The sequence below is a fragment of the Bactrocera tryoni genome, chromosome 2 (genome assembly GCF_016617805.1).
Source record: "Bactrocera tryoni isolate S06 chromosome 2, CSIRO_BtryS06_freeze2, whole genome shotgun sequence".
In the NCBI taxonomy this organism is placed as follows: domain Eukaryota; kingdom Metazoa; phylum Arthropoda; class Insecta; order Diptera; family Tephritidae; genus Bactrocera; species Bactrocera tryoni.
The window spans coordinates 45,260,277-45,287,590 of NC_052500.1; the positions used below are offsets into that span (position 1 = coordinate 45,260,277).

Here is a 27,314-nt window from a genome sequence, read left to right on the forward strand (position 1 = left end):
TCTCTGATACATACACACATATACAAGTATTGCGAATTTTTATACATACAAGAATACAAGATTATGTCAACCGCCATCTTGTGACGTACTTATGTATGTATGTATGTATGTAATCCTTTAAGTCGAGAAGAAGATGCAACAGAATATAAATTGTAAACAAAAATGAAAACGCTTTTGTTAATTCGAGAAATATACTTAATTTATTAGGTTATAGTTAAACAAAATTTACTGTAATGAATAGAATAACGTTACGGAAAAATAATGTGATCTTTTTTTTATCTACATATATTGTCAAAAGTGTGCTCAATAATGTACAAAAGGTCCGAATAAAATTATTCAATGCATACATATGTATGTACATACATATGTATATAAAAAATAAAATCGCAAATTCTTTTTTACCTTAAACTTTTTCACGATAAACTGATAAATTAAGCATATTTCACGAATTAATCAAAGTGCTTACGTTTTTGCTTACAATTTACATGCTGTTCTGTTCTCTTCTCAACTCAAAAGAAATTCGTCACAATATGACGGCATAGTCCAATTTGTTTTTGTAACAATTGTCACAGCCTAAACCGAAAAAATTAACGTTAAATTCTTGTCGTAATCATTATTTACATATGTATAAGTCTCGAGCATTTACCCTATACACTTCCAATTTGATAACTCTTGGCGTTGCCAACGCTCAAGCGCCTATTTCAATTGGTCCGCATTGGTAATACTCCATAATGTTGTTGTTGGGAAGATTGGTGTTGCTGAATGAGGATTTGTTGTTGTTGCGATTGTTGCTGTTGCTGGGGTGGTGGTTGCTGCTGAGGTTGTTGTTGCGATGTCTGTTGAGGTGGTGGCATACCTTGACCGGAACTCGCAGTATATGTAACTACACCAGTTGTTATTTGCGGTGGCTGAGACACGACAATTGGTGCTGTTACTTTGCGCTCCGATTGCGTACGAATGGGTGGTGGCGCAACGACTTGGGAATGACTCGATGGCATCGGTGGCGGTGGAGCATACATGAGAATCGCTTCGCCAGAATTCGGATTACGTGCTGGTGGGGTTACTGCTGAGCCATGATATGATCCATAGGAACTGTCATCCGATTGTGCCGATTGGCCACGGTTCCGATGTAGGGCCATGCCGTACGCCGACTCAGGCCGACGATCGTATTTAAGATTACCATCGAGTGGATTGGGGTTATGACGTGTACCATATACAGGCTGAAAGCCCTGTTGACCATCTTGATTTGTGGGTTGGGGTTGGTGAAGTTGTGATTGTTGTGCTGGTTGATGGTGCTGTTGGTGTTGCTGTTGATGTTGCTGTTGTTGTTGTTGATGATGTTGTTGTTGTTGCTGATGATGTTGGTGCTGTTGTTGTGACTGTTGCTGATGAGATTGTTGATGTTGCTGTTGTTGATGCTGTTGCTGTTGCTGCTGCTGCTGTTGGGATTGCCTTGTTGATCCCCTTATACCGTATATGCTCTCTGAACGTTGCTGCAATTGATTTTGTACATTCTGATTTTGTAAATGTGATGACTGAGCCTGGGTTTGTGGCTGTGTCATACGCATACCGTACAAGCTTTGTGCTGGTACTAACGGGCCCGGACGAGGTACAATCTCCCGATTAATAGCTGTGTTACTCTTGGTGTATACAGACTGTGAACGGTTCAGATTTGTACGTGTGAGTGTGGGAGAGCGGCAATATAGGGAACGTGTGCCACCATATAGTGGTTCTGGCTGATCAAATTTATTAAGGGGAGGTGCCGTGTACAAATTCTGACAATAGTTAACTCCACCTGGAATAGTGCCAGTATTACTTGCGACCGCCGTTTTTGTGCTTGCTTGTCCACGTGGATATGTACTCTGAGGGTATTTAGCAGGCATATGTGGTTTTTCAACGTCTAAATCGTAGTTGAGTTCATCTTCGGAATGTATAGAGGAAGACTCGTTATCAGCATTTGGTTTGTGTGTACGTGAGTTTCGGCGTGTACTGAATACATATTCGAATAGCAAGCCGGATGCAATGCCGCCGACAAGTGGCCCAAACCAATAGACCCAATGATTATCCCATTTATTAAGTACAAAAGACGGGCCTAGCGAACGAGCTGGATTCAAATAAGGCATCTGCAAAAACAAAGGATACAAATGTGATTAGAAGCTTTCCATAGGTAAATTTTTTCATACTACAAATAACACAAATGAAGACGTACATAAGTATATTCTCTCTCTCTCTATATACTTATATATACTATATATATATACTTATATTTATACGCATATGTATGTATGCATGTGTGTATAATATATAATAACACTTATATGAGTATATACATTGACGTGAACTATCAAGATTTCTTAATAGTCATTTATTTTCTACCTCTTCTTTGTATCGACTGCATTCGCATTAAAAATTCCGAAACGCAGGTGCTTCCTCCAATGTCCTCAACATACTTACCACATACACAAACATACGGACGAGTAAATGTACATACCTAAATACGAGCATAAACCAAGTCTGTTCATGGGTACGTAGAGCTAATCGGGTTTCATTGCTACTTTAATTTAAGAGTAAATTCCAAAGATGCCGCAATTATCACAGATATTTTTATTATCGTTGTGGAACAGCGAATTTGATTTTTAACTTTGGACTGTAAAATTAATAGTTTTCGAAACTCTTTTTAAGAAATCGCAATGACCCAAGCCATAAATTGTCAAATGTTTGTATACCTCGTTATATCTATGTATATAGTACTACTGGGCATATAAAATCCACTTACAGAAACAAAACTACACGCACTATACGCAGACCCCACTGTAATGGCCGAGTTGCCCATAAAACGCTTCATGGAGTCGGTTGAAACGAAATATGTGAGTACAACGACAAAAGTCAGACTAAATTCCACTCCAAATCGTTCCCAGGCGGCCAATGACGCGCTGTGAGATATTGCTGCTTGTAGATTTCCCTGATAACCAGGCACGGTAACACTAAAAGTAGAAGGAAATGAAAATAGAATTAACTTAGAATTGTGCTTTAACGAAATATTGTTATTAAAACTAAATCTTAGTATTTGCCAGTAAATATACATACATATGTATGTCACGGAACTCCTCCTAAACGGCAGGATCGATTTTAATGGAATTTGTTGTGTATAACCAGATGGATTCGAAAATGGTTTAGAATCACAATTTTTAAATTAAAATATCAATTTAATTTTAAATTTAAGTAATTTTAAACTTATAAATTGTTGTTGATCTAGAAATGTTTTATATTTATTCCATCAGACTGCGCTTGTTGCGATCAATTTCAGGAAAAACATTTCAAGTATCGTGTCATCATTGAAATATTACATTAGGATAAAAGTTGTGTTTGAAGAGTTTTGAAACTTTGAAAGGGTGCTTGAACAGTTGTAGTCCGATTATGAAAATTTTTTGTCATAAGCTGACACACCTTAAACGTTCTATTCGTGCAAAGATCTATTCCGATACATTTACTGGTAATTAATTTGTGCACTGGAAAGTGATGGAATCAGATAGAATTTAAAATGAAGTTATAAGAAAAGTAGGCGTGGTTGTGCTCGATTTTACCAACTTTTACACTGTAATACAGGAATGTCTTTGTAATCTAATGTACCGAATTTGGTTGAAATCATTGGAGTCGCTCTGGAGATATGTATGTATATGATTTCACCAAAAGGTAAAAGAAGGTCACGCCCATCATCCAATTTTAACACCGTACTATCTTAAAATTTAATGTTTATGACGAATATTTTCCGATTTCTTTAATTTTCACACTGTCGAAAGGGATACAAAATTTGGTTGATTTGGCTGCAGTGGTTTGGGAGATATGTATGATAATAATTAGCAATACAGTCAATTCAATTACAATTCAATCAATTTTTTCTCAAGCTATCGCTTGCACGGACGGTACAGACGGACGGACAAACAGACAGTCATTCGGATTTCAGCACCGTATATCTATCTCGATTAGGTTTAGGTGATACAAACAACCGTTAGGTTAACAAAACTTGCAATAAACAATAATAATGATATGTTGGTAAAAAATATTGGAGAAGGATTATTATTTTCATCATTTATGCAGCGTCAGTGTTTCCTAATAAGCTCACTAGTTTCTTTGTTGTTATGTTTTATCCGATCAGCATCTCAGCCATCATCCTTAATTTTAAAGGTTTTTAATTATTAACACCAAATTTTATTAAGTTTTAATATTAGTAAGAATATGGACGTTTTTAAAAAAATGTTGTCCCTATTTGAATTTGTGAGAAAATTTGTTGAATAAGTGTCTCAAAAATCATTTACCTATCTAAAAATATAAAATAACCAAATATACTCATATGTTACGTTCGTAAATACAAGAATACCCTCAAAAATGTGTCCGCATAAAGTGTGGCACACACAAACAAGAAGTATGTAAATATGTATATAAATTTAAGCTGAACCATTTTAATGCAAAAACAGAAGATCACAAGGTAATCGTTACTGAGCCCCACGCTGTCCGCTGGCTCTGGCGACCTACGACACATCGTTGATATTTTTCTCACGGTCAAGCAGATTTACAACAGAGGTCTGAGAACTTTTTAGGTGTCTGTCCAGATTGTTGATAGCAAGAAAGCTGCGAATGAAGCTCAAGCAAGCCAAAGAACACAAAACGCAACACAACCACAAATATTGCAAGGATGGTGCGGAAACGTTTCAAAAGGTAAAAGCTGTGCAGTTGTTCTCCCATAAAAGATTGATTCTTAAATTTCATTTTTATTTTTTATGATTTTTTTTTTTGTTAATTTTTCACATTTTTGATTTTCGGTATTACTTTGAGAAGCTCAAGTTCTAGCTGTATTGGTTAATTATAATTTTTTACCGAACACTATGCTATTTTTGTTGTTGTTGTTTCTTTTTTTGACAAGGTATCAAGTGTACGCTAATTATAGTGCAAACTTATCTTCGTCGAATTCATCAGCACCATGCCTTTTGAACTTCCAGGCATAGCAAAAGTTTGCAATGTGTATGAGTGTAAGATTCTCTGTGAATTCGTTAAGTCATGAATACTTTCACTATTTGTACATGCGGATGGTCATCATATGATATACAAGAATAAACCTTACATATGTATATAACCTAAGCTTTCATACATATTTACTGCTATGATCTGTAGGTTGAAATAGAGCAGACTTTACTTTCTGAATCAATTTTCTCTGGGAGTCAAAAATAAATCACATTTTTCTTTCATTTCCCGAACTGAACACAATTCGAATACTGTTTTTAGAACAACAAAGACTACTTTATCACCTTAAAAAGTGATTCATAGCATATAAATTTCAAACATTCGTATCATTTTAGATCGATATAATTAATTTCACATCCAAGTATTAAGAACGCCTAATTAAGAAACGAGATCTCTATATATAGATTTCGGCATAAACGCGTTTAGAGAGGGAAATGAAATAATTTGAAAAGTAATAATTGGTAAGTACTGTGAGGTTTTAGAGTTTTTTCTTCTTTACTGGCGTAGACACCGTTTACGCGATTATAGCCGAGTTAACAACAGCGCGCTAGTCGTTTCTTCTTTTCGCAACGTGGCGCCAATTCGAGATTCCAAGCGAAGCCAGGTTCTTTTAAACCTGGTCTTTCCAACAGAGTGGAGGTCTTCCTCTTCCTCCGTTCCCCCGGCGGGTACTTGGTCGAATACTTTCAGAGCTGAAGTGTTTTCAACCATACGTACGACATGACGTAGCCAGCGTAGCCGCTGTCTTTTAATTCGCTGAACTATGTCAATGTCGTCGTATATCTCAAACAGCTCATCGTTCCATCAAATGCGATATTCCCCGTAGCCAACGCGCAAAGGACCATAAATCTTTCGCAGATTCTTTCTCTCGAAAACTCGTTACGTCGACTCATCAAATGTTGTCATCGTCCATGCCTCTTCACCATATAGCAGGACGGAAATAATGAGTGAATTTTTAAAGCTTGAAAAGTCAACTTTCTGAATATGTAATATGTATTTTTGAGAAACGAAAATTAATTGGTGAAATTTTAGTTTGAATGAAAAAACCAAATTTCCTATGTTAAATGAATGGGAACCTAAAAAAAAATAGCGGCCCCTTAGAGTTAAGCTACAGCGTCTGGTTTGAGGGAGGGGTTTTGTTTTGTCAATCACTAACATTTGAGGGTTAAGAGTTGAAAAAAAATCAAAATTTCGTTGTATTTAAAATAATTGTTTTCGTTCAAGTTAGAAACGCAATCAAATATTTTATGGCGGAATTGCAATTATGGAAGGAAATTTGAAATGAACAAGCAAATCATGTCTCCCGAACAGTAGCGATACGGTCCCTTGGCCTACAAAAAAACGGTTTGGGGGACAAAAGAGTCCGTGTGTGAACACAGACTAAGTAAGCAAAAGGTAGTGGTGTAAACGCCATGCCGAAAAAAAACGATTTTAAGTACATACACACTAAGTGTATATGCACTTATACATATAACAAGTTGTCCTAACCACACATTTTATAACTACATATCCCAATTAGTAAAAAAGTAGAGCCACAAAAACATAATGGAATAATGCTATGAAAAACATTGACCTAGAAATCTGCAATTTGTGTTGTAAAAGCAACACTTCAATCCTTTCGTGGTTTTAGGTCGCTTATAATAATGGTGTTTTCAATGATTTTTATCAAAAAGTTTTAGTAATTTGTTGTATTTGCAATTGGAGTTGGTCTTCGAGTGCGATCCCTTTTCAAAATGCAGCACTTCGAATCCTTCGCTTCCTTACAATTCTTGCGGTCACATTGTTAGTCACATTGGGTGTGAATTATGCCTGTGTATAGTATATGTATATACCTGTATGTGTGAAAACGATGCTATCGCACGCTGGCATACCAAATAAGAATTATCCTGTTATGTACATACATATGTATATTTTTACATTTGATAATGTTTTCCTATGTTGCTTTTTGGCAGGTCATGAAAGTTTTCCTAAACCATGCGCACACACGCGTTCAATTGAATGCAACAAAGAGTGCAAAAAAGTGTGCAAAAATATAAGCTAAAGTGAAGTTGCATAAACATATACAAGTAAGTAAAAACCCAACATGTTGTTTTAGTAGGGAAGACTTCACATAAAGCAACCACCTAAGGGGTGAAAGCTGTAAAACCTTCTTTCTTTGTGGTTATGGTATTGTCAAGAGCATTTCACAAACTGCCAGGGCGCACTCATCCTATTCGATGCACGCTCACTCAGTGGCAAGTGTTTATTATCTTAAGTTGGCTGGTTCTTAACAGATTGGGAGGAAATAGAAAAACAGCAGCAAAGTTTACTCAATTGTTGATGGCAATGTCGAAAATGAATGAAGAAAGTGTATTCATAGTTATTTACTTACATACTTATGTATATGCGAAGTATAAACTTACAGAGATGCTTCATTTGTAGCTAATCTCAAATGGGTTATTGAATAAGGTTGTCTATAACAGAAATGCACTGTTAAACTCAAAGTTCATTCAAAGAGCAGTTTTTGTGACTTTATTCAACATGATTAGTGAGGTTAAGTGATATGTTCGCAAGATAATTTTATGGTCGTTCGGAATCGGCTTAAAACTTAAACAAACCTCACTGAAAATAGTATATTAGCTGCACTATATGCATACAAATCAAATTGTGAATTGTTATTTGTCAATTATATCCCTTAAATTAATGCATTTAATAAAAAATATAAACGCTTTTGTATCATTTTGCGAACGAAAAACTAGCATTGGACCACCATTTAATTTAGGGATATTGTGGTACAAAAACACACACTCGAAAACTTTATCAGTAAAAGTTTTAATGACTTACGAAGTACATACTATATACAAATGTTTGTACGTGCGGGCTATGTGCACATGAATGTGCCAGTTTGAAAATAATTTCTATCTGCCGAAAAACGGAATAGTGCAATAACCAATTATAAAACTGATATACATACATACATACATATCTGAAAGCGACGGTACACATATTATAATAATATTTTGGTTCACATGTAAATATACGAGCTCTCTAGATACTACAAAGACTAAGGAAATTTAAATTTCATTCATAAATGCCCTCTTACGTATTTTATGTAAATGTGTAATTTGTACACATACATACATATGTACATATGTAAATACAAGAAACTTCTTTAGTAAAACTCAGACTTATCCCAAAAACATTCATGAAAAATTTCTTGTAGGTCATAACTATTCATGCACCTTTAGTCGATGGGTAAATATTTGCATAGCAGCAATATCTGCATCATTATTTTATGTGTATATGTATGCACAGACTTTTGTATCTTAAGTATGTTCATTCATATTCACTACTCAATAACACGGCTTTTTATTTTACATTACACTATGTAAGTACATATGTATGTACACATGTAGATAAGTTTCCGTTTTCTTTACGAACTTTTGGCAATAAGGTATGTGAAATGCAAATATACAGTGTCCGAATATACTAATCAGATCGAATCACTATAGCAAGTAGCTGCCATACAAACTAACCGATCAAATTTAAAGATATATGTATGTATGTACATACTACAAATATTTTTTAACCCTTTAAAGCTATAAGAAATGCACATGTGGAAGGTATTATATTTTCATATGGACATAACATCGGGTTTGGATACATTTCTACCCACAGTTCATGAAACTATCAATAGTTTTTTAAGATTTTCTGATAGAACAGAAACAGAAAACTTGAAACAAAATAACATATATACATACATACTTATGTATGGTATACCAACAGTTTAGCTTTAAAAAAATTAGAATGCATTGAAGTAAACAGAGAGACCAAAGTCGTAAACAAACATGGTATAATATCTTTATTAAACGTATTTTAAGAGCTCTTTTAAGATCCTTTATAATTTTATAGTTAACAATTTAATTTTAAGGATCAGCGGTAAATAAACAGCCTTAATATCTTTCTACCATCATTTTTAGATCCTAGTGAAACAGCTCTCTCTGTTTTTCATTATAATTATACATCCAAATGAAGTCGAATATGGTACATATATGTATAGTATTTAACTTGATACATATAAGAGTATTTGCTTTTAAAATCATAAAGTATGTTAGCATATTTTGTCCAATTTCTTCATAATTTGCACTTAGAGGTTTGGAAATTTTCAACGGAAATTTTTTCCACACTTCATTTTCCGGAACATTTATAACCTTGATATAATCTGTATCTTTTTGCCATATTTGAGGACCATCGTTCAGCTTTTCCATTCTATATTAGGGAGTTTTCTGCAAATGTCACTAAAACAATATCCTTCCACATCCAACGCTTTGATAAATTGTTTTATCATTACTAATTTAATCACGTATTAAATCACAGAATTAATTTGGATAAAATAACTTTTATGTAGATGTATCACCCTCTTATTCACATCTGTCCGCAAACTGTACCGATATCTGGGTATTTGACGGCATGGTTGTTTCAGAGTAGTCCATACAAATTACTTTTAGAACGAAAGCTAAATTTCCTTTGAGTAAAATATGTTGACCTTAAAACCTTAACACTTTTCGCATATTTTCAAAATGGAACCTGAGAATAAGGATCATGACTGGAAAACTAAATCTGTATTACTAGCAAGCCGTTATATTGATCACATCTAATATTTTCATGGATAAAGTCATAATCTGAAAACTTGAAAACATCAAAATTTGCTAAGATATCCAGGGCAACAAAAAAAAATATGTACGACTCTGTAATCATTATCACAATTTACAATGTAATTTATGGATTTAAAACAAAAAAATTTAATATATGTATCTCACATGCTTTCAAATACATACATATGTATGTATATATGCAAACATATATACAAACAGTCCTAAATTGGAACAACATGAAATTAAATATACGCCTTCAGAATGATGTACCAACCACATAATACACGCATAGTTATGTATATATGTACGTAAGTATGTATACTTGTACATATAGGGGTTGCAGAAAAAATAATTATTACATAGCAAATGTTAACATTTTTTAGAAGTAAGGCGTCAATTAAACGATGTGTAAAAACCTGAAAGTATGTAACTTTTGCACATATGTATGTATGCATGTATTCTACTTCATTTATTTGAATACTGAAAGTTTTGGATTCATTCTGCATAATTTATGACATTTTCACTGCTTACTCTTCGCTTGTTATGCTCCTGCAACAATATCATAACTGTGTATCATTTGTTGTTGTTAAGTGAATATTGAGGCTTCTAGGAAATGCTTAATGAATTATATAATTTTTTGGATATGAAGGTTTGGAAAGCGAAAAATGTTATAAAGTGGGGATCATTCCAGATGTCAACAATCCTTTCAATACATACATATGTATGTATGTATGTATATTTTTACAATAGGGCCGGTCAAATTGTAGCGAAAATTCATTTGTAGCATAAATTTTTAAGACTTTTAGTGTCAGTTCTATTTAACATACATACATATGTACATTAGTGTGGTCCACTTTACTTTTGAGCTACTTCTCTTCTACTTCACGTTTTCTAATTATCGTTTAGTAGGTGCTAAAAAACTCATTTAGATTTGTAAACGTTAGTTACGAAAATCCCTGAGGTAGCTAAAGTTACGCAACCTGTTAACGTAAAACACTCTAAACAACGATATAACAAAACACAGGAATATAGTAAGTACGCCTACGTTAATGTGTTGCTTGGCGAGTAAACAAAACATCGTTTGAATGGTTTATTTGTAAACACAGAAATGCGGAATAAAGTGGTCTCACACGACGAGAAGTACTCAAGTTAGGGGTTAGAAGATAGAAACAAGATGGATGCGCATGGTAGGTAAGTTTTCTTAATAAACGAATTCACCGCTAAAGGGTATGCGTCACATGGTAGCTGGCTAAAAGCTTGAAAATGTAGTTCACTTTAAAAGGATTTTACTCTTTAAGCATATGATTTTTGCCCGCTAAGTCTTACTCCCGCCCTCTCTTGTTCTAGATGTAACTTTCCTTCAGTGAAATAATGGCATTTGTGTTGTTTACTCTAAATGCCGGTTAACTAATAATTAACTGTGAACTTCTCAAGGCGATTGACTTTAATTCAGCTCTTATCACTTATTATATACATAAAACTAAAACCCCATATAATGGTATGTTTTAAAAATACTATAAGCGCAATAATTCAATAACTGATTACACCAGAGACTTTAAATATTACCTCATAGATGGTGTGAGAAGGCTTTATGGGAGCCGGTGTGAAAATTGGACGATGGGCGAGATCGGACTACAGCCACGCCTACTTCCCATATAACATAATATTAAATTCCATTTGATTCTTTCGCCTTCCTGTACACAAAGCAAGAAGTAATTATTAACGAAATAAATTTTCACATAAGGTGGTATAATTTAAAGGATACCAGCTTATCACCAAAAATTGCCCAATTCAAGTAAAACTGTTCAAGGCCCTTGCTACCAAATATATGGACCCCAGTATCTATAATTGACTTTTGATCGAAAATACCAATCAATGAGGGAGTTATGCAATTGAAATTCAGAGAGAATCGTTCTTGACAATAGTAATTCTGTGTATCAAAAATGTGTTGAAGCGGGTCAATACTTACCTGAGCCCCATATACATGCATCTACTATATTATAAAGATTTTCGAACTTCCAGGTGTCTTTATACTGGACATATCAACCAATATTTGAGTTATCTCAGTATATCTTTGTGCCTAAAATAAATACAATTGAGCGAGAACTTAACTTAGCCCACATATACGTACTATTATCAGTATTTTCGAACATTCGATTAGTGATTGTATGTGCGGTAACTTAGTGAAACCCTGGGAACATTGGTTTAGTTTGTGACATGATAATAGTTCATAGAAAAAATCTGTTCGATATTACCAACTCCCATATACTACATATATAGCGGGATTCTGTAACCAGTCTCTAGTCTCTATTTGAGACATTTTGAGGTAAAATCTCAATTTGTGACTAGTTACTATTCACTAAACAGTCTCTAGCGTTAGTCTCAAAATATTGACTCAAACTTGAGACCTGGTAATTAGCAGGTCACAAAACCAAAAAGAACTCTTGTCTGCCATTTTGAATATACTGAATAGAGATCATCACAGATATTAATCGATTGTAGTTATTTTTTATTTTGTAAGCAACTCAAACACGAAAAGGTTAAAAATAAATCAATTTTACATAAATTTCGTAAATATTATGAAACAAAGTTAACATATATTTTTACTTTTATTGATAATTATGTTTTTTGACTGTGTTATAGAAAATTTAATATTTTTTATCGACATATTTATTTTCATTCAAGTTTAAAAGCATCTCTGAATATTGAAATGTAATAGATTTTGTGACTGTCACTTACGGAATAGCAAAATCGTCTCAAGTCTCAAAAATTGTCTCTAACTCAAAATCTCAAATTTAGAGATTTGAGACAGTATCACGGTACAGAACCGCACGGATAATGTAATATATTTTCGTTTTTCTAAAAAACCGTATGCCTTATAATGAAGTTGCAAGATTATAAAATGTTCAGTCGCACCCGAACGTAGCCCTTTATTACTTGTATTTCTTGTATTTTTAAACATTAAGACTTAAAATCAATTATAGTAGTTTATAGAAAACAAAAATGAAGGGTTACGGCAACGTTTTTTAACGCGAGAAAAATAATTTCTCCATTAAGAAAAAATCGAGACACTATCGCGCACGCTCAAGAAGACATAATAGCGCAGGGTTGCAGCATAAGTGCTGTATTTTATGAATATTGATCATGAGTACAAATAGGGAATTCTGGTCAAAAATTAGTATTTACACGCATACATACATATAGTCACATAATATCTAGCTGGACACTTAAGCTAATGTTGCAATTTTCGATGAGATAAATATGAAAAGGCACATAAGTATGTGTAAACATTTTAGGGTGAGTTTGTGATTTTACATATGCACACATACAGACGTACGTACATATGCACTAACAATCCATACGGATATATGTTTGCCCTGATAGCAAGCTTTGTGATAGAGGAAGTACAAACAGCAACACAAGACACATCACTGGTTTATTTTGATTAATTGTGAAGACCACACTCGGTAGTCGGTTTTATGGTTGAAGTGGTAACAATCAAAGCAACAAAAAAACAGAATGTCTGCGAATGGTTATGCATAAAAAGCGTAAAACCTTTAATGCATTTTTTATTGAACTAAAATTCAATTGTATAAATTGGTGGGATGAGTGTTTGTCGATCATGAGAGGGGTGTTTTATAAGTATATCTAAGAAATTATTTAAAGATCATTTGGACTTCGGACTGTTAAATTGTTCGATAACAATGACACAGGATGTGCATGTAACAATTAATGTAGTGGTAGTTTAAAAGATCAAAAGTTAATAGTTTGATAATTTACATACATAGGTATGTATGTACCTATTAAAGTACATATAAATATATTTCACATGGAAAATTTGGATGTATACATATTCAATGGTGGTCAAAACATTTGCAACCATAATGACTATTTTATTTAAAAACCTTTTTTTTAACATTTGATAAAGTATTCAGGGGTGTTGTGGAATCTGATAGTTGTCGGAATCAGAATTGAAACCGATCAAAAAAAGCAGTAGGTGTTATGAAATCAGACATTATTGGTTTGATATTCGAAACAGAATTTGTTTCGGTTTTGGGTGGCACAGAAACCAATTTTATCGGTTTTGCTGTCAGAAACGAAGCAAGAAGATAGTCGCACACAGATTTCAAATGTAAGTTAAGAAATCGAGTTATTTTATTGTTACGAATTGTTTTATCTTTATTTCTATAGGAGAAAACATAAGAATAAAATACGAAATGTCTTAATTTCAAGTTTTGGAAAAAAAAATGCGGATATTAGAGGGGGGAGCCGCTTTAGAGGTTTGATTTTTTTTTTTTGGAGGGAAAGAAATAATTGATTAAAGCGAAATTTTTACGGTTTATAGTTATATATTTAAACATCACGCGAAAATTTTTTGGATACGATTTCTTTGATATTCTGCCTTAGGGAAGCAATTGCCCAATGCATCTCGCGTGTGCATTTGTCGGACGGCGGAAAGTATGCATAAAAACAGAAACATTCATTTGCTTATAGTGGTAAAAAGGCATTAAATAAACCAAAGTCAAAACTTATGTGTTCAAAACATTTGTAACTTTTAAGTATTATAAAAATATTCCAAAATTGTTTCAATATTTAGTTGCATAGATATTATTTTTAATAACTTCAGCACATCTTCTAAGCTTTGAAGCAACTAGACTTTCAATGTAACTGTAAGAGATCGCTCTCCATTCCGTTTCCAATCTGGCGAAAAGTTCATCACCATTCCTGACCTTCATCACCACTGCCTACTTTGCGTTTAACCATCATCCACATATTCTCAATCGGGTTGAGATCGGGAGACTGTGCTGGCCATATCACTGTATTTATACGAGCCTAGACGTGTGTCTAAGGTCGATACAAGTGACATTTCCCAATCGGCAGACGGCAGCATAAAATTAGTTAAAATGTCCCTATAATTTACAGCTCTCATCATGTCAGTTATACGATTACACCATAATATTACTCCCTCCTTGTTTTACTGTGGCAGTTGCGTACCTTAGGTTATATTTTTCACCTCGCGGAAGCGGAACATAAGTTTTGCTGTCTGAGCCTTGGGGGTTGAATTTTGATTCATCTGACCATAAAATTAAGTTCCAATTCGACTTCGTTTTCGTCCAATTTAAATGTGGCACAAATGATTTTATCATTTGTCTGTAACTACGCAGACCAAACTTCAAAGCCCGTCTTTTGGTAGTGAGCAGACTGATGTCGAGGTGAATTTCGGTTTTAGCTTCTCTTCGAACTACTTTCGGGTATTTTGTAAAGAAATTTTTTTATTTGCCGGTCTTCTTTTACGATTGTAGCACGAGGCTTACCTCCTCTGTGAACTGTGTGGATGTTCTCAAGTCCGAATAATACGGCAAATCGTTCATTTATGTATGGAATATTTTAACGATATTTATTTTTGCGAAAGTGCATTTTTAAAATCTTTTCTTATTTTTTCTTTAAAGCCAGAACTGTATATATTACCTCCCATTTTCAACCGAAAATATTACAAAGGTCACAAAATACGAAAAAATATGTTAATTCTAGAAACGCGAAAAACTAAATGCAAACTCTTCGTAAAATAAAAACGCATAAAGTTCCATTCATTATGTGAAATGCGATTACCGAGAAAAACAAAGATCACTAAAATTACTTTAACAACAAAAAAAATGGTAGAAACAAATATTTGATTTTGCTTGAAAATGTTTTGACCACCACTGTATATATGTTTTCAAAAACTCTAATATCATATATTACTATTATTATTATTACCGTTTTTACAAATGTTATGATGTTATGAGTTTAATTAATCAACCTCTATATGGGTAAGTCAAAAATAGATTTGAAATAAGTAAAAATATATGTATATTATATATATAAAAATATATATTTAATTTGGATTTCATCTAAATCCATAACATTTTTCAAAGTAACTAAAACGTATCGCCGAATTCACTTGACTCTCTTGTATACCAATTTTTCGGTACAGCCGAGGTTAACATTTTGTGGTTTCACGTAATTTCCCTTTTGTACCGAAGGAAGTACTAACATACCTTATATCTTCGGCTCATCTTTGCACGCATCGCATTCATTTTTGAGCATTGCTCATTTATATACTGTATACACCAACTTATTTGGTATTCGCATATAAAATCAAGCACACAAATATATACATACATATGTATATATATGTATATGTCACAGACATGCACGCATATAATTTTAAGTGTTTAAGAGGGTACGAACAACTTTCAGTTGTGTATACATACATACATATATATGTATGTACATATTAAGATGACTTTCAGGAGCAGGTGGTATTTTTAAAAAACCAAAATTCGGTTTCCTCACTCAATTGTATGGTTTGCTTTTAACACTGTCCGCTGCTTTAGATTTCGAATTCACATCTGCTTACGACAAAGGATGGCTACAGAAGGCATTAAAAATATAACATATCAGCTCCACTTTTATGGTTAACGCGAATGTATTGTACATTTGCTGACTTTTTGATTTTCACTGTTGTTGTTGGGGTAAGTAGTATTTTTTATTTACACTCATTCGGGACATTGCCTCTTCCTTACCGTAAGTCGCACTGATGCAAGGCTAATGTTGAACTAGTCCCTTTCGAATAAGTTGCAGTCCGTAACCTTATCAATAAAAAATCAAATCAAATGATACATAAGTATGTATGTACGTTCGCATGCATAGCAAGCAGGAACAGCTATATACATACTCTTATAAATGTACGTATCACCCGTTTAATTTCCATTTCAATTTCACGTAAGTTAGTAAACACAATTTTCATATCTTGTGACCATGATACTTCCACTGCGGGGTTTAGGTGACCAGACATTTGCAGCTGCCCATTGGAGTGCCGCATCAAGTGCTGAACATATAGAACGCGACACGACAGTGAACTGTACATGGTGTCGTGAATCCTTCTACATGAACATTTGTACGAAGACAGCGACATAACAATGGCCGGCAGACAAGACAACACAGCTGTCCATTTTGCATGTACATAATTTCGTTGTGGCCATACTAATAACTTTTATTTCAATGAAATTGTATTATTTTGTTCAAAGCGAAATTTTTCATGCAAAAAATAAGAAAATAGGTAAATTTATTTGTTTTTAAGTATCAATTGTTATTACAAATGATATAACAGAGCTATTTTATGCTTTTATTTGTAAAAATAACGTCAGGTTTGTTAGAGCTTTGAAGAATTTTACATTTTACATATGTATGTATTAGTGGCATCACTCCTCTCTACTGTCAACTCTACTGTCGTTGGCATATATAAGAATATTTTAAAGTTAGCGAGAGCGACAACTGTCGGCCTGCAGTCGTGAAGTCGTGCAGCTGTCTAAATAACTGTGTCCATTAGAATGTGTGTATTTTAATATTTGACAGATGTCGCTTGCAATCTGTCGCGCTCTATGTGTTCAGCACTTCAATGTCATGCCATCACGATGTGCACGTTTTCAAAGTAAATTTGTGCATTCTTCTTCATCTATTGCCGCTAAGCAATCTCCGCTTGGATGCATACGAATATATTATGCAAGAAAACGTTAAAAAATATATGAGAAATAAGCCACGCTAATTTTACAAATTTGTACATACATACATATATCGGAAATGAGGGGTCACGACACGCATTTTAATTTCATTAACTTACCCACTCATCAATCCATAACATACATAAATACATACATACATATGTTTGTGCGTAGATACTTTTGTTTTGTTAAAAAACAGTCAATAGGACTATTCGTTAATTATTTCATTTTTTATTAAAAAAATTAATTTGTCATTTAAAAGCAATCAATCGAAACGTATATGGATACAACCTAAAGCTCCCGGACGTGTACAAAGACCATACATTTTTTTAAGTTGAAACGAATATGTGGTTTATTTGTTCCAATCGTATTATTTTCGCAGATTCCTTTTACTTTCAAAAATAATGCGTATATATTTGCAACTTTACAAGAAGGTCACTTAAAAATTTCGGAACAACTTGACGTACATACATATGTATAAAATTAGCATTTAGTGTGTTATTTAATTCTGAAATATATGCATATACATATGTATTTATGCATATACTTATATCCTTACTTGTTTAATTTTATAAACATATCACATATTATTAACAGAAAAATACCATACACCGTCACCAATATAGTACATACAAGTATAACGACTAAAGTCAACCGATTGTTTAAAAACTGATATAATATTAGTTATGTGGGGGATAGGGCAAGTTTTCACAAGATTTAATTCTTTTTCAGCACAAATATATATTGTTATTAGAGAAAACACGTTATTATGGTTAGGTATAGTCAACCGGAAGTTAGATAATTTATCTATTAGGAATGTCAATTTAATGCTACCTTCCAAATTTGGTTGGAATCGATCGAGTGGGTCCGTCATATGGATTTTCACCTATATATGGGCGGTACCACGCTCATTTTTCAATTTTGACACCAACTCCTATAAGGCTCTCGTGTGCCACTTTGTCTCTGACGAATTTATCTATTGATTTAGCGTGCTTTTAGTAGTTTTTAACAAAACCCATTATATGGAGAAAGGGTGGAGTTGTAACTCGATGAAGGGATGATTTTCACACTGTCGATAAGAATTTTTATAGATATTTGCCTAAGTAGATATGTATCTACTTATTTATATAAAGTGTATTCAGACCAGCTTTGTTAATTCCTTAGTCGTTACTCGGTTGTTATTTACATGAGTTTTGTTTTTGTAAAATTAACAGATTACCGTTGTATCAGACTGGCAGCAGCATAGTTTTTTCCTTACTTGGTAACATAACTCCACTGTTTGGTTTGCGTTGTTGCCTCAATGTTGTCCACTACAAAATTGCTTTTGATAAATTTTTCAAAAGTAAGTATTTAATAAAATGTAATCAGCTGTTTTGGAACAAAATTTACACCCACTATTGAGGTAGAGCAAAAAGTATGTTCACAGTTAAGTGTTTTAACAAAGTACCTACTAACGAATTACCAGATTAACAAGTTCGGTCTGAATACCCCTACATGTACATACTTACATATGTACATTTTACACAACTTTTCCACGAAACCGAAGCATCGATATGTTTTATTACGGTTCTCAAATAAAACGATTTTACCATTTCCTTGTGTATTTTACCTTTGTGTGTATTGTAATATTTAAGACATTTATTTTTACGGACAGCAGGCTACACCAAAAAATAAGGAATCTAGTGAGACATGTGCAGAGTCTCCACATACATTTTTATATAATATACATAAGTATGTATGTATGTAGGCCAATAATTTGAGTAATTCCTTTTCGCGTCCACTTGGGTTTGCCACATGCTTACGAATCATTAATCCGCCGTCTTTAAGAGTTAACGCGCAGACGCAAACGCAAAAAAGACAAAGGCCCCCAATTGCAGCTGCTGAAGATGAACGCGCAAAGTGTGTTCTTTGATAGAACGTGTCTCTTAAAAAGGAAAGACGCACACCGAAGTGTGCTGTTGTGAATAACAACAAAAAAACACGCTGTGTTGGTCTAAGTGTGTATATGTTTTTGAAACATGATTTTTTAATGCACAACTCAAAATGAAACAGATGTTGAACATACTATACATTCGATACCATCGCGTAGCACCACAATACCATACATACATACATATGTACGTACATAGACATCTCTCCAGTAACAACAATGCCTTAAAGTGTAAGCAGCCCTCCATACATACTACATACATATGTATAAAGAGCGAAGATAAATTTTTACAAAAAAATGTCCAAAACGTTAAAAATTTCGCAGATTTTACGAAATTTCAAACACGTGTTCGTTACCAAGCGGAATTTTATAAAAAAAAAAAAACCCTGTTATCCCTGCAAGAGTACCGCACATCGATTCGAGTGTATCGATCGCACACCTACGCGAATGGAAATGCCACATGTACGCACATAAGTATGCATACTTTTACATCTTAACATACATATGTATGCTTATATATTTGAAAGTCTACGGTTGATGTGCCTTTCCAGAGATTTATCCTTGAAATTAGTATGCCCAACGATCATCAGCTATGACAATGTAGGAAATACTGTACCTATCGGCATCACTCTGTGTTTATATGTATGTACATATGTATGTGCGTACGTGAATAAATACATAGGGTCTTTAGAAAACTATCACCATTGTCCATTATATTTTCTTTTCTCTTTCCAGTTTTATAGCATCGATCGGTAGAGGGTGAAAAACCTCAGCAACTTGTTCGCTGCAGTTAAATCTCTGAAGCAGATGTTTTCTTTCGGATACACGTTTCTCTATGATTGTATGTATATAGGTACATACATACATACATAATTCCATGCAGATGCGTTTTTGTAATAGAAAAATGTGTTGGAATTTCAAATAGGCAAACAGGATGTCAATATGTGCATGCGTAGCACATTCTCATTTAAAAGGATACGTTTCGTGCAAAGTAAATATCAGATAACTATTAAACAGGTAGGTAACATGAACACAGAAAATAATTTCAGATTTCAGGGGGAAAATATGGTACATACCTGAGATCACTAACACATCTACATACATACATATGTGTATCCTGTTTATACTTTATTATAGGCTATTTATAGGCAGAATCTATTTATTTCTTTATAAAGTAGTGAACCAACAAAATTTTACAAGCATTATGATAACATCATAAAACTGTTGTATATCGGAAAACGATCAACTAATTGTAAATAAAAGTAAACTTTTAGCCAAATGTTTTTAAAAAGCAGCAAAATTGTTGCAGTGTAATTATGGATCTTTAATGACGTTAACATAATTGATCCACCATTTCTCATTAAAATGATCGAAGCGCTATGTACCACACTTTCGCAATCTACCCAAAGTTCTATCAAAGTATTCATTCTATCTCTCAGATCGTAATTAGATCCACCACATAGTCATGTGGGCTTTCATGAGGAAAAAATTGTTGTATTTTGATATAAATTTTAAACAAAAGAAGTTTTTACAGACTAACCATGCAATGATATGTTGTTTATGTGAACAAATATTCTATGGACATGCATTTTTATATGTGTATTTATGCATGTTTGACTCAATTAGCAGTTACATGGGTTTCACGGCTTCCAAAAACCAAAAATATTTGTTCGTGAACTACTCAATCGATTGTAATGAAATTTTACACAGGTCATCGAGATATACAAGGTCTGTCGCAAAAGAAACAGGACTGTTAAAAAAAACAACAAAAAATTAATATTTTTCAAAAGTTATATTTTTTTATTCAAAGTAGTTTCCTTGTGCTTCTATACAGCGTTTAGCCCGGTCAATTAACATTTCAAATGAGTGTTTAAGGTCATTTTTCGGAATGCTCTTGAGAATATCGGTCGTGGCCTTTTGGATAGCTGAAATGTCCTGAAACCACTGTCCTTTCATGGGCAAATGAAGTTTTCCAAATAGGTAAAAATCACAGGGTGCCAGACCAGGTGAGTAGGGTGAGTGATTAATGGTTAATATGGAGTTTTTTGTCAAAAAATCAGTCGACCGATGATACGGCGCATTATCGTGCAACAGGCGCCAGGACCCTGCCTCACGCTATTGTGGTCGAGCACGACGAATGCGTGATAAAATACGCTTCATAACACCAAGGTAAAACACAGCATTAATCGTTTGGCCAGGTGTACAATACCCTCGGAATCGTAAAACCAAATCAGCATTGTCTTTCTTTTTGACTTCTGAAGACGACTTTTTTTCGGCTTCTTCTGATCGTCACAGAGGTCCTCACGACCTTCTTGGAATCGCTTAAATCACTCATGCACATTACTACGGGATAGGCACTGATCACCATAAACTTTTTTAATAATTTGAAATGTTTCAGTAAACGTTTTCCCAAGTTTAAAACAAAATTTAATATTTGCTCTTTGTTCAAAATGCATTTTACGACCGATGACCTAAAGCTGCTGTCACTTTTTGATCGATTGTAGTTATCCAATTGTCTTAAAATTTTTACGAAATGTCAACAAGAGATCAAACTTTTATTTCATATACCCACCAAAATTTGGCGCCACCCGAAACAGTTATATTTAAAAAGTTCTGTTTTTTTCGACAGACCTTGTACATAATATACAAGGTCTTGAACGAACAATTTAGAAAAACAAAAACGTCGAGAAGCTCTCTCTAAAATTTGTATTGTTTTGTAAAAGCGTCAGCAAAAAATACAATGTATTTTCACTTTTTTGTTTTTCTTTGCTCCAATACCTAGATTAGAGTCTTACTTTTTTTTATATATTCATACATATGTTGGTACATGATTTAAAGCTTCTGCTATTAGATATAACAAAGTTACAAACAAAAATCAAATTTCATTTGAATATGAGTTGCTTTTACCGTATATATTATATTGTTTTTCCATCTATTGAAAACTACTAGAAAAGTGATATTACGTGTTATGGGATCACGACTCACTTTTAGGTAAAAACACCTATGTATTTCGAGACCCGCCCAACCGATTTCAACCAAATTCGGTAGGCGATATTCTACTAACCTTCCAAGTTACAGTCTGAAAATAAGTGAAATCGCACGCCTAGCAATTAATATAACGCGATAAACTTTACGCAAATAACATTGAAGTATGCCATCTTATAACCAAAAATTGTACACCGAATATGTAGACCCCAGAGCCTATAGTTGACATTTTACCGAAAATATCGGCCAATGTGTGAAACATATAATTCAAATTTGTAGGAAATCCTTTCCTGATAATAGTATTTCTGTGTATCAAAAATGGGTTGAATCGTATTAATGCTTCCCTTAGCCCCCATGTACCTAATATAAAGATTTTCGAACTTCCAGCGAGGTTTATACCACATTTATCGGCCAATATGGGAGTTATTTTAATAAAATTGAATTATACCGGATGAAAACTTGCCCTAGACCCCAAATAACTAACAAGCCTTATGTATCTGAAAGTATTACCCCCCTCTTTAATCCTGGCAAGTTGCAAAAGTATGAAATGTTCGGTTATACCCCAACTTAGCCCTTCCTTACTGGGTTAAATTCGTTTTGTCACATAGTACTCATGTGAACATTTCATGCTCTGTGGCTAAGTGTGTTATTGCACTTTTGCTGTTAGCGAACTTCAACTTTTATGCCTTTTTGGCCATTTACACTTTACTTTGGTCTCATTTATATTTGAAAACATGCTCTACTTACCCATAAAGCAATGCTGCTCCTGCAATGCCGCCACCACATTGTGCCGTTATATACATGGCAGCACGAATTGGTGATATGGCGCGTATGATGCATGCTGCCAACGTAACGGCAGGATTTATATGGGCACCTGTTAATGATTAAATATAATTTAAAGAACATAAAAACGATGTACATATGTACATATGTGTGATGATTCGAGTTATTTATGATTGGATATGTAAGAAATTGTAGATATTTAGGAAATAAATAAATATAATAAGGAAGTGCTGGTTCAGATGTAGCCGATACTCTTGTAATGTTAAGCTTTTTTCATTTAAAAGATTTAATCGCGAATGTAATATACTTATAAATTAAATATTAATAATGTATGTATATATAATTATTAGAAATAGGCGTTGGGCGTGGTTTTCCCCGATTCATTAGCTCAGCCAAATTTTGTTAAAATCGCTCAAATAATTTATGGAATCCTTGTATTAAACTTGCGAAAACACGGAAAACCATTTATTAGTGCAAAATGAATGCTATAAAATTCGATATGATTTTAACAAATTTGTGTATAATATACATATTTTACATCTAACAAACAAATGTCAACTGGCCAAAACAATTTTGCGTCACAAGAGAATAATGTACTTGAAATTCAGTTTCGGAGTACAGTAGGCAATTGCATAGACTCAAAACTGTACCAAAGCAAAGTCTGAAAATAGTCTAAAGAGTATTTTATCTATTTGTGGAAAATACATTTTCGAAAAACACTACAGTTACAAACCATATACAATCTTACTCCCTTACAATCGGATACAGATGCAAAATGACATATCACTTATTTAATATACTTAAGTAGTTTAGTGTGAATAATATGAGTAATATTATTGGTCTACCACATACATACCTGATATGTGAATAAAGCACTGAGTTAATGCTGCCATTGCCAATCCAGAAGCCAAAGCGGTTGCCAGCAGCACCGATGAAACGCTGGCACCTACCCCCGCACCGGCTGCCGCCCCACAAACGATAAAAACGTAGAAAAATGATGCCAGACATTCACTGATGATCGATCTGTAAAGGGGAAATGAACAATAAGCTCATGTTAAAGACAATTTCAAACAAATTTGCTTAAACAATGAAAAAAAAACTGCAGTTATTGATACTTATCTGCATAAACATAAACGTCTAGATATGTACATATGTATGTATGTATGATTCAATATAAAATCAACTTTATTAAAAATGTATTACACACATTAGGTATTGTACAATAAATAAAAACCTTTGTAACCGAACATTTTATACTCTTGTAACTTGACATCTTCACAGCCGTCTAAATACCTTCAGGTGATGGCAATATTGGAAAATTTTGCGAAACAATTCGACTTAATTTTTCGATTAATGATTAAAACCAAAGTGAAAAATGTACTAAATCATCATCAATCGATTTTATGTATTTATTAGTAAGCCAATACCACATACTATTAACATGCCACATGCTAAATAATGCTCTCTGGGTTTCAATAAGGCACCTCATCAATCTACATACATACATACATATGAATAGAGTAAAGTCAGCCGGATGTTCGAAAATTTTATTATTTTATTGGTTATTTAAGGTATGCCAAGTTTCACTCAAAGATACATAGTTACCTATTAGTAAAATCCGCTATCTAATTTTCAGGAAAACATTCTCTCCAAATTTGAATTTTTTATACATATATGTATGTATGTATGTACACATCTCACACAATGAACGATATTTTCGATAAAAAGTCAACTATAGGGGCCCACATATTTAGTACCTAGAGGCTTGAACAGTTTCTGTTCAATTTTTGGTCATAAGATGGCAGACTTCAAACGCATTATTCATGCAAAGTTTTAGCCTTAAGTATTAATTGGTCCTTTATTTGTATACTGGAATGTGAAAGAATCCAATCCAATTTTTCATTGTAATATAGGAATATTAGAAGAATACTATGCACCGAATTTGGTTGATATCCATCAAGTAGATCCCGAGATGTGCCTTTCCCATTGTCAAAATTTGACACCGGCCTTTTTTAATGTCTCTGAGGCATTTAGTTATTGGGGAGTGGGCTACAATTCGATTTCGCTTATTTTTACAAAGGGATATAATTATTTGCCATTTTAAATTTGGGTGATATAGCTCTATTGTTTTGGAAGATATGTACATACATACATACTTATGTACATATCGTCACCTGAAATACAAAATAACGCATGACTAAAACACGAAATAAAATGGAACATGAATGAAAAAAAATTTTAATATTGGTTAAAACTGGTTTATATATGAGCGTAGACCCTGAAAATGTTGAACATATGTAATATTATGTATGTAATTTGAAGTAGTGAAGCGTAATCAATAGGACACTCAATTTCGCATTTTTTGATGATACGTTGTTTTGCATTTCATGTGACGATATATACATACATACATTAAACTCATCAAAAGATGGAGACTTTTCCACCTTTTTAATATTTTCAAAACTCAGGTTTCGATTAATGGCTTTTTGCGGGCATGGCAATGGCAGTTTTTCTCGAGTTATAGCTTGCACTGACGAACAGACGTAGTCATCTGGATTTCAGTTCCTCATGCCCATAGATTTGGTATGTAGCATACCTCAATAAACGCGGCGGCAACGGTGAGGGTTGAAAAATACGATTTTGATAACGAGTTAAGGAGTATTTTTTTTTGACACGCAAAAATGAATTCGTTTTGCATTTCATTTCTTTTGTACTAATCTTAGAATTTAAATGAGAATTGATGTCAAGTTGGCGCTTTATTTAAAGATGCCGCGTCGGCGTTAACGCGACGCTCAACGCTTTTATTTAGGTATGCCAGTAAGTGTGTCCGCTTAAGTGCACACATTCTCGTATACGCACATGTGCTTATGTTAAGTAAATACAAAGATGCAGCTGCTTCAAACAGAGTTGGTGAATCAGTACTTTTTTTGTTGTTGTCAGTATCAAAATGCTCGCCCCACAAGAAGTCTTAACGGGTTCAAGTCTTTAGTGCGAAAAAACGATTACACCAACAACTACGACAAAGTAAACAAAAATATGTTCGGCTTCGCTTCGCTCCTGCTGAATGGTATTTTTGCTGGAAAATTGGGTGCAACAGCTGCAAATGATAGTGACATTCAACTCTGCTATAAGTGAAGGCTCAGTAACAAGTCGGTCAGTTAAGCAAATACACTCACACATGTACATTCATATCAATGTACATGCATTTGTATAAACATATATGTATGTATATGGATATGTGAGACTTATCGACATAAGTATTTATATTTTGGCCGACTCTTTAAACATCTTCAATAGTATCACAAACAACTTGCTCTTGTTAATAACTATAAAACAATTTCTAGAAAAAATCGTCTAAGTCTCAAATATCTTATCTACTTATATACCTACATAAGTACATATGTATGTACATAAATATGTATGTAGCCGAAGAAAATTAAATAGTGTTAGATTTTAGCATGCCCAAATGTAACTTAAATTGCTGTTTTTTGTTAAATTATATTTTTGTTTTTAAAAAAATTTAAATAAATAGAAATTTAATTAAATAGAAAATATTATATAAATAAGACCTTTAATAATTACGCCTAATATATCAAACAATCAAGTGATATATGTACATACATACATATGTATGTTATATACATACAAACATATGTACCTGCTTTTAAAGCCATCGAGATTTATGTATTTATTGTACTAAGTGCGAAATCTGCAATTTAATTTGCTGTTCTTTGTTTTTATATAAAACGTACCTCCAGAATTCCAAAGTCCGTATTTCTCTCTGCATATTGCGTTTCGGTTGCAGGGTGCTTGAGAGCCGGTTGTTGATCGCATTACCATGCGTGTCTTTTCGCATCGCTTCCAATCGTTCGAAAAGTGACATAATGTGATAGTCAATGTTGTGCTCAAGCGGTATTGTGTGTAAACTTTCATCAGTCATTGTGAAAGCTTATTTGAAAAAAACTGTTTTATATAAATTTTGAAACAAACAATATGTACTATTCATTTATTTCGAATATTCTGCCAACAGTAAAAAAGTTGCTCGTGCACAATATTATAGTTTAATTTTGTACATAAATGCACTCATTTGTTAGTATGTATGTTCATATGCGTTGTGAGAACTGTGCGCATTAAGGTTTATATGTGCAAATTGAATCGAATTGATTTCAATTGATCTTTTTGCTGTAGCCCACTTTCACTGCTAGTTTCTTATATCAATAAGAGACACAAAGTTGAAAATGAAGAAATTGAATTATCAAAATAGAAGGCATTTATATGGTGTTATTATTTCACTTTGTTTCTTCACGGCATTATATTCTTATCCGTTAAGTAAACGACTTCCACTGCAGCACAATTTATATTAAGGATACACAGATAGCACAACTGCACTGAACCACTGCCGCGTTACTACAAACATTA

General features: G+C 33.6%; 1 protein-coding gene across 1 annotated transcript; it reads right to left on the reverse strand.

Annotated features, from left to right (window-relative positions):
- On the reverse strand, positions 1–27,314 carry LOC120769306 (neurogenic protein big brain). The gene is made up of 5 exons (XM_040096239.1): positions 26,648–27,314; positions 23,752–23,918; positions 22,860–22,986; positions 2,777–2,984; positions 1–2,123 (listed from the first exon to the last, which is right to left on the reverse strand). Exons 1-5 carry the CDS (start codon positions 26,833–26,835, stop codon positions 702–704), a joined length of 2,112 nt encoding a protein of 703 aa, XP_039952173.1. The 5' UTR covers positions 26,836–27,314; the 3' UTR covers positions 1–701.

Bases quoted from the DNA above. Each gene is read 5' to 3' on its own strand.
- LOC120769306 (XM_040096239.1), bottom strand. From the start codon at position 26,835: ATGACTGATGAAAGTTTACACACAATACCGCTTGAGCACAACATTGAC. The intron at 23,919-26,647 runs GTACGTTTTATA...TCCCCTTTACAG, and splicing joins CGGACTTTGGAATTCTGGAG to ATCGATCATCAGTGAATGTC. The intron at 2,124-2,776 runs GTAAGTGGATTT...TTGTTTTTGCAG, and splicing joins GTGCGTGTAGTTTTGTTTCT to ATGCCTTATTTGAATCCAGC.